Raw genomic sequence first — 8,428 nt, 5'->3', positions numbered from 1 at the left:
GGGGGGGGCGAGACACAGGCCAGAGACTGTGAGGAGGGGGCATTGAAAACCCTCCGGCCAGCCTCTACCCGTCCTCAGCAGTCTTCTCAATTTTGTTAAGAGTTAGCATCTTCTGGAGTAGGATTTGAACAATGCAATGGAGAAGGGCCTCGGAGGGCGTGAAGAGAAGCTGTGAGGTAGAAGAGTCCAGAACAACGGCTGTGTGTGTGTGTGTGTAGGGTAGACTGTGGTGTTGGGGCACCTTGGCAAGCTGGGTCCAGGTGGTAAAGTCATCCTCTTTCTCCATTTGGATAAAGGCCACATAGGTGCGGCCCTCCGTGTCTGGCAGGAAAGAGTCTTCACAGGGGTTCTTGCTGTGGTCCAGGGTCTCGGCCTCACTGCAGTGGGGAGGTAGGGGACTTAGGTCAAGGCAAGGTTCACTTCATAGGCACGCTATACGGGGGGCCGGGGTGCTTGGTTTAATGGTCTGCTGCTTGCTATCTTGGAATTCCAGGGAGCCTGCATTTTAAGTTCATAGTGGAGCCAAGACCCATTTAAGTCATTCCTCCCCGTTCCCTGCCACACACAGCAACGGCCCATAGCCATACCTGAGCAGCCTGTGAATTTCCACTTCATAAGCTTCCTTCTTCAGACTACAGGGGAGGAAGTGGGTGATTGGAGGGGGCAGCGGCCCCCTATCATCCCAGGGGCAGGGCGAAGGGTCACATGGGAATTGGGGCAGGTCCCAGGGCTGGAGGGAACAGTTGGGGACTGAATCCTCAGAGGTTGTAGGCAGCCTTCCCCCCTCCCCTCTCCCCAGACCCCACCTGTCCACATTCCGAAGCTGGACACCTGGAACCGTGTTGAACTTGTGCTTCTTGAAGTAGGCTTCCTAGAGTGGACATGAGGGTGAAGTTAGGGCCTCATAACACCCAATCTACACCTGCCTGCTTGTTCACACACTTGTCCACAGGGTCGCAGGTGAACACCAGGACCTGAAAAGGTCCCGCTAATGCCTCCCTTTGTAGCACCCTTGGCAGGCTCTTACGAGTCCTGAGGGGGCTCTACCAATCCCAGAGAGCTCATGGCCACACAGGGAGTTCATGCCACTGACCCCTGAGCTAGTCCTGTCTCCAGCGGCGCCCCCTGGGCCTGCTGCTGTAGCCATAGTGAACTGTTAAAGGCCCTGTGGGGCGGGGCGGGAGTGGGCAGAGAGCCTAGCTGGACTAAGAGAAGCAAGTGCTGTGACTCAAGTCGTGAGTCGGCCTCCGGTGAACATCTATCTTTTTAGCAAGGTGGGGCAGGGGGTTGTATCCGCTGGCCTGGGGTGGTGGGGAGGGGGGAATGCTCTTCTGCCTTCTAGGAGGTTCCAAGCTGGATGCCGTCCATTTCTTTGGGGTTGGGTGGTTTCCAGGTCTCCTTTGCTATCTCTGAACTGCTGGCCCCCTGGACATAGCCAGCTGGGGTATGGGGACCAAGGAGTCTCCCTGCTCACTTCAGACTAAGGCTTGGGACCTAGCACTTTCAAGGACAGGGGAGGGTGCAGAGCTCGCAGGGCTAGAGAAGTGCTTGGCAGCAAACATACCCTCTCTACACCCACAGTCTAGTGCTCAGAATAGTAATAAGGAAAATAATACCAGCTGGCCCTTATATAATGTTTCTAATTCTAAAGACATTATATGTTGCTGTTAGGGGCCATCGAGTCAGCGCCCACCCATAGCGACCCCGTGCACAACAGAAGCAAACAGTGCCCAGTCCTGCACCTTCCTCACAATCCTTCCTGTGCCTGAGCCCACGGATGGAGCCTCGGTGGGAATCCCTCTCTTTGAGGGTCTTCCTCTTCACGGCCCCTCCCCTTTAGAGACATCCACTTTTCTAATCCTCACCACCTTATCGGGTAGGTACTATTGTGAACCTTCCTTTCCCAGATGAAGAAACAGGCAAAAAGAAGGGGAGGTCCTGTCCCCAAGGTCACATGGCTAGGAAGTGGCAGGGCTAGGGTGGATCCAGAGTCCTTGTTCTTAACCCTCCCAAGCGCCGCTGCCGCCTGCTCACATGGAAGTAGCCGTTCATGTTGAGGCCAACAATGCCAAAGTGGTAGGAGCGGGACACGTCGGGGATGATGCACTCCCGGCCGCGGCGCTGCTCAGGCATCCGCATCCACATGTCCCAGTCCCAGAGCTGCGGGGCATGGAAGATGGTGAGGGCTCAAAGGTGTACAGAGGAGTGGGCAACCCGGCCCACTCACCCTTGCCCGCCACGGCACCTTTTCTGGTGTGGGCCACTTGGGCTCAAGCTCCTCCTTGTACAGGGACCTCCTGAGCACCCAGCCTAGTCCAGGCATGGTCTCCACGCGGTATAGGAGGGCCGGGTCTTCAGCCGTGTGTTCATAGCCCTGGGGACAGGACCCCAGGGGATGAGCTCCGGCTATCTACAAACTCCCCCCACTGACCATGGGCCACCGGGCCTACCTGGTCATTCCAAGCTGAGATGCAGTATAGGCTGTCATCCTCCTCCAGCAGGTGGATGGACTGGCTCAGGAAGCTGAGAGAGGCAAGGTTAACCCAGTCGCACAGTAGTCCTGGCTGGCCGGGGGCTAGGGTTCAGGGGTCATGTCTCCCTGCCCCAAATGCCCACTGTCCAGTCTCTGTTCACCTTCTCCTACCCTCTGCTCCAGACCTAACACCTGTCAACGTACCCTTTCCCAATGCTTTGCCCCGACTCTTAACCTCGCTATCTCTAGAAAGTTCTCCAAAGCACCTCGCTGCCTTCTTCCCTGGAGACCCGGTCAAGCCAGGGTGGCCTGGGGTGCTTCATAGGTGCAACCCCTCACCTGAAGAAATCCACAGCAATGTCCAGGTCTTCTTCCAGAACCACAGCAAACCTGGCCTCCTGCAGGGCAGGGTGAGGGGCACAGGTTCATCCCAAGCCACCCTGGTCCCGCCCTCACCTCCCTGCCCCCAGACCTGGAGGACGAGGCCCAGGGCTGATTCCGTACCAGGACCAGACCTCGCGCCCACATGTGCCCTCCCCAGCTCCAGAGTCCTGTCTTGCCTACTCACGGGAAACAGGTTGAAAGTGGCAGTGAGGCTGGCCTTGTAGTGCTGGGGAGGGACGGGAGGCAGCCCGTGAGCAGTGAGGTGGCGGGCCGGGCCTCGGCCTGCCCCTCCCACCCTTGCCCAGCAGTACCTGAGACACACGGGCATTCTTGATGCTGATGGGAGTGTGCTGGATGCCCCTCAGGCCAAATAATGCCACCACGTCCATCGGTTCCTGGGGAGGTAAGGCGGGGACAGGGGGGTGGGAGGGAGGCAGGCTCTCAGGTCACCACCCTGTCTCTGCCCACATATGCAGGCTTCACATGACAGAGCAGGTCTCCAGGCTGTCGCCCTGGCCAGCTTGGAGAGAGGCAGCTCCCAGCCCCAGCCTTGTGAGCCTGAGCACCCCACGCCCCATTCACCTCATAGTAACCGTCGATGAAAACTGTGATCATCTGGGGAGATACTCCCTGGGCCGAGAGCAGAGAACGCAGCATCCTAGGGAGGCCAGGAGTGGGTTAGCGCCTCTGGGTCCCTGCACCAGCCCAGGGTGCCTCGTGCTCCCCAACGCCAACCCACACAGGTGAGTGGGCCCAGCACGTGGTGCCCATCCACCCCTTCCAGCAGATCCTCCTGTAGGCAGATGAGCCTGGGGTCCCCACCTGCTCGGTTCAGTGAGGGGAACAGCCTGCTCCAAGCTTACCTATACAGGTAGTTGGGCCGGTTCCCTGCAATCACAGCTACAGGTACGTTGAGGACCTTGTTGTCGGGGAGCTGAGGGGGAGGGAGACAGCTTTTAGATCTTTTCCAACTTCTTTCTCCAAACCCAGAACCCCACCTAGGGAACAGTACTCCAGAGCAAGGGATGGAGGAGGTGTCTCAGAACCTAAATTCCAAGGTAGGCAAGGAAGAGGTGGAGGGTACTCTCTTACCTCCTCCTGCGTCCCTCCCAGATTAGAGGAAGGGCAGACCACCCTGGACCTTCCCTCAGCCCCTTGCCAAACCTAGCGTCTAAGACTGCTTACGGGGTCAGGGCTGAATTCGATGGGCGTGGGGTCTTTGCAGCTGCACACACTCCCATAGCCCTCAACTTTGCTGCAGAAGCGCCGGCGGCGACGGTTCAGCTCTGTGTCTGCCCAGTGGCACTCTGCCTCTGCGGGAGGAACACAGACAGCAGTGCTGGGGACACGAGGCCAGTGTGGTCTGGAAAGGTAAAAGGCCCAAGTCCCACGAAGGGGCTAAGAATTGGTGAAGACACCCCACAGCAAGTCAGGGTAGCTTGGTGTCTACAGCCCACCCACCAGCCAAGCTCCTGCCCCGTGAATCAACCCCACCTTCAGCTGAACTTAGTGGCACGTCTGTCTTCAGCAGGACTGGGTCCCCCCAGGAGGACAGGGCAGGCGACTTAGAATGCTTCTCCCCCAGGACCGGACCTGGCAGGAGCAGAAATGAGGGGCAATAGGAACTCAGGCTCCAGTTTGGGGCCTCTGGCCCATCTCCCTGCCGATGCTCATCCCTCCCACCACTGGCTATGTGCCTCCCACCCTAGCCCATCTCCTGGGGTTCGGTTCCTGACAGGCCCTTGATGCTGGCACCTCCTTTTCGTCCCACGAAGGCCCAGGTGTCCCTCCAGCCCAGGGCAGGGCCAGCTTGGCTGCCCAGACTCCTTAGCAGAGCCTTGGCCGTGTCCTTGAGGTGAAAGGAGCCCTCATCCTAGAGGAGCAGAGAAGACAGTCAATATGCGTGGTATACTTCCGGGAGACGGGACTCTCTACGGCATGTACCACCTCTTACCTAAACAGGCTCATTAAATTGTCTTCACAAGCCTCTGCAGTTGATCTCGTTTCAGATGAGAGAACTCAAGGTTTGCATTCCAAGAACTAGCCAAGGTCACGCGCTTCCTAAGCCCTGGCAGCAATGATCCCTTAGAGGGAGCCCTGGTGGGTACACATTGGGCTGCCAGCCACAAGGTCAGCAGGTGGGAATCACTAGCCACTCCTCCTCAGGAAAAAGATGGGGCTTTCTACTCTCTTCGAGCATGACAGTCTCAGAAACTCACAGGGGCAGTTCTACCCTGTCCTCCAGGCTCTCTCGATGGCAGTGAGCTTGGTTTGGATGATCCCACATAGGGAGCCCTGGAGGTGTCATAGGTGACACATTGCACATGTGGCTGCCAACCACAGGTCAGCAGTTCGAACCACCAGCGCCTCTCGGGGAGAAAGATGAGGCGTTCTGCTCTTGTGACTACTGAGCTTGGAAAACCACAGAGGCAGTGCTTTCCTACAGGGTGGCTTTGAGTTATGACCCCACACCCTCTGCCCTCTGTCCCTTACTAACTCCCTGCTCCCTTTTCCTATCACTCAACGCCCGCCCTCCTTTCTTCTGCGCCAGCTCCATGCTGCTTTTCAAGCATCTTCTGACCTCGGAGCCGCTGTGCTTGCCAGGATTTCTATCCGGAGTGTCCCCCATCACCATCCTCCCCTCTCACTTCTTCCAGCTTTCTGTGCCAGATGCCAGGTCCTTACAACGGGCTTTCCTTTCTAAAACAGCACCCCCTTTGCTTGTCTCCCAGGCTTTATTACTTTCCTTTGACCCAGAAGCTATCATTTCCTGATACTGCACCTCGACTCGGTTGTATCTGGGGGCTATCTCTCGTTGCTGAGCAGCAGAGCCTGACTTGCGGGCCCCATTGGCATCCTTAGCACTCAGGAGTGCTGGGCCCGGAGCTGGTGTTCGGGGACTGTTTGCAGAACTAGTAAAAATGGCATGGTTAAGAGTAGACCCCGAGTCACGGTCATCCGGGGCTTATTCCCACCACGCCGTATTAGGGGCACAAAAGAACCAAGACCCTGAGCAGGGACAAGGAAGACAGCAGTGCCCAGGCCCAGTCACTGACCTTGATGGTGCAGATGAGCACTCGACCGGGGGCCACCATGTTGAGGAAGAGCACCATGGCTTCGTCCTCATGAGGAGAGTACGTGTCAAACACACGCTTTGCCATCACATGGCCCTGGCAGGGGACATACCTCTTGTGAGCTGGTGTCACCACAAGGAGACCAAGAGTCCCTCATCCCCCTGGCATCTCACCGTGGCCTGGTTGAGGACAATGACATGGATGCCCCGGCCCTGCTCCCGGGCTTCGTCCTCCAGCACCTACAGGGCGGCAACCACAAAGTCATCACTCTGGCATGCACGTCCCTTGCCGGTGGGCACTTCCAGGGCCATGAAGCCTTCCCTCCTTCCTCTGGCCCTGCCCTTACAGGTCTCTCCCAGCCCAGCCTGAAGCCCGTCACAGAGGCCTCCACAGCACTCTCACCCAGAGAGCTCCCCTCTCTCGACCATCGTCCCCTCTGCGACCTCTGTGGCTCTTGAAAGAGTCCTGGGCTCTCTCGGCCTCATCCCGAGTGTGCACAACCCTCTGTCTGACTGAGCCACTTGAGGTCGGGCCAGATTCGATTACCTCCAGCTCCCCAGGGCCCCGTCTAAGGCTGAGTCCAAAGGAGGCAGTGGTTCTAAGCAACGAGGAAAGCCTCTGAAATCAATCAATCAATCAATGAACTGCCTCCTACTACAAATAGCCGCTTTTGAGATACCACTACATAGCAGGCATCTCACAGACGTTTCACTCAGTCGTTGAACAAGTAGAAATCATTAGTCCCAGTCCACAGAGGAGGGGCTGAGGTCTCCAAAAGTCACACAGCTACACAATGGCAGAGCTGCAGGTCCCACCCAGGCAGTGGGGCCCCAGAGCCAGTGTGCCCGAGCAGAAGGCCATTGGCAGGCTGCCAGGCCCTGGTTCACTCACCGTGGTACCATCCACTGCCACATACACCTTGCTGCGGCTCGAGTACACCTCCACATCCAGGACCCGCTGGGGGCCCCTGCCTCTGCGGTGTGGTGGTTCCAGGCGGCCAAGGGGGTCATCTGCAGGGGCGCAACAGGCCATGGAGACCATCCTCACAACAGAATGGCCCCTGTTGGGAAATGCTGACACTCCTCACCACCACCACCCCCAGCCCATCCGCAGCCGGGCCCCACCATAGTCTTGCTCCGGCTCTGAGTCTTCGTTGGCCTCGCTAATTGCTCGACGAGTGTCCAGGATCAACTTGATGTTGACGATCACAGTCACCAGCAGGAACAGCACCGCTCCTGTCTGAGGGGGTGGGGCGGGGACGACTAAAGAGGGGCACCTCCTCCAGGTAATAGAGGGTCTTCCTGAAAGGAGGGTTCTGGCTGCACTGGGGACACAGGGAGAACCTGAGGCCTGACTTGCTTCCCTTTATCTACTCAGCTCTATCCTCGGCCTGGGGCCCGGTTTCTCGGTAATCTCCCGTAATCCTTCGTCCTCCACCTGGGCCCTCACTGCTCAGAGCTCCTGCGTTCTTCCACTTGAAGGCTTACGTTCCTAGATCCCCTCCAGTTAGTTCCAAGAGATGGCACCAGTCTCAGGGGACCAAGCTTGGGAGGGGAACACCAGGATTTCCTCCCCACCTTCCCCTTCCCATTGACCTGACAGGTGTGTGCCTCTGGGCAGAAGCCCTGACCGGACTTCAGAAACCAGAAACCGAGGTCAGGCTTGGGTTCTGAGGCCAAAGCTGAATTCTGGGCCCAAGTCGCTACCTGGTGGGGCCTTGAGCCTTGAGCCGCAGCAGTTTCCCCTTTCCAGCCTGGGGGCAGCCAAAGTGGGGCCCAGTGCCCATGGTCTAGGCTGGGGTTAAGCTGGAAGGGAGCCCGGGGGAGGTCTTGGGACATCCCTATACCTGACAGAACCTCCGCAGGGCCCGCTGGTTGGTCAGTTTATACTTCCAGGTAAGATACCAGCTCCGCTTCTTCCGAGCCCCAAAGGGCTTGATGAGGGGGCTGGTCTTCCAGTCGTCCATGCTGGATTGCGGGGGTCACCGTTGTCCCGGCCGGCCCATGGCTTCAGGAATCTGCAGGGGCCAGAGTGTCACGTGGGTAAGGTGCTGCTCTCAAAGTCTAAGGCCTTCTAGGGGAGATAGGGAGGGTCTTCCGGGAACTTTTCCCAGGAGGCCTGCGTGCTGCGTGACCTGGGGGAAGTGGCTCAACTTCTCTGGGCCTGGCAGGTAAACCTCAGGAGGTGTCTGAACACCTGGGAATTCCTCTGGGGCTGGAAAAGCTAGCTGAGCCAGGGCTGCCCTGGACTCTAAGAGAGGGGCGGGGGCTGGATCCTCAAGATTCAGCAGCCCCGAAATGGCCTTCCCAGAACTGGGGTGGCAAAGGGCAGCTACTGCCCGATCCTTCACCCGCTCCACCCTCGCCTTCTCCTATCTGGCCCCGCTTTCCTCCGCTCTGGATTCGAGACCTGCCGGGTCTGCGCGGCCCCTCCCCGAACCCCGCCCGAAGGCACTCACGGCTCAGGGGGCCAAAGCCCCACTCGGGCCCGCGCTGCT

General features: G+C 58.4%; 1 protein-coding gene across 3 annotated transcripts in view; it reads right to left on the bottom strand.

The window, feature by feature from the left end:
• Window positions 1-8,428, bottom strand: part of POMGNT1 (protein O-linked mannose N-acetylglucosaminyltransferase 1 (beta 1,2-)) — a 24,450-nt gene that overhangs the window by 673 nt on the left and 15,349 nt on the right. The window contains exons 2-20 of one of the 3 annotated variants that reach the window (XM_045291727.1): window positions 7,778-7,948; window positions 7,056-7,170; window positions 6,823-6,941; window positions 6,105-6,170; window positions 5,914-6,027; window positions 4,613-4,730; window positions 4,352-4,450; window positions 4,043-4,170; window positions 3,721-3,791; window positions 3,440-3,515; window positions 3,169-3,252; window positions 3,042-3,083; window positions 2,813-2,871; window positions 2,451-2,523; window positions 2,246-2,374; window positions 2,035-2,160; window positions 807-871; window positions 588-632; window positions 242-377 (exon numbers count right to left, since the gene is read on the bottom strand). In XM_045291727.1, coding sequence (XP_045147662.1) covers window positions 242-377; window positions 588-632; window positions 807-871; window positions 2,035-2,160; window positions 2,246-2,374; window positions 2,451-2,523; window positions 2,813-2,871; window positions 3,042-3,083; window positions 3,169-3,252; window positions 3,440-3,515; window positions 3,721-3,791; window positions 4,043-4,170; window positions 4,352-4,450; window positions 4,613-4,730; window positions 5,914-6,027; window positions 6,105-6,170; window positions 6,823-6,941; window positions 7,056-7,170; window positions 7,778-7,897 — 1,785 coding nt within the window. In that variant the 5' untranslated portion in view covers window positions 7,898-7,948. Of the gene's footprint in view, window positions 1-241; window positions 378-587; window positions 633-806; window positions 872-2,034; window positions 2,161-2,245; window positions 2,375-2,450; window positions 2,524-2,812; window positions 2,872-3,041; window positions 3,084-3,168; window positions 3,253-3,439; window positions 3,516-3,720; window positions 3,792-4,042; window positions 4,171-4,351; window positions 4,451-4,612; window positions 4,731-5,913; window positions 6,028-6,104; window positions 6,171-6,822; window positions 6,942-7,055; window positions 7,171-7,777; window positions 7,949-8,428 lie in introns of those variants that run through there. The other 2 variants (XM_045291726.1, XM_045291728.1) reach the window with 2 other exon arrangements.

This window comes from Echinops telfairi, unplaced genomic scaffold (assembly GCF_000313985.2).
Source record: "Echinops telfairi isolate 266 unplaced genomic scaffold, ASM31398v2 ScPeMD7_443;HRSCAF=831, whole genome shotgun sequence".
Taxonomy (NCBI): domain Eukaryota; kingdom Metazoa; phylum Chordata; class Mammalia; order Afrosoricida; family Tenrecidae; genus Echinops; species Echinops telfairi.
This window is presented reverse-complemented; position numbering and strand designations above follow the sequence as displayed.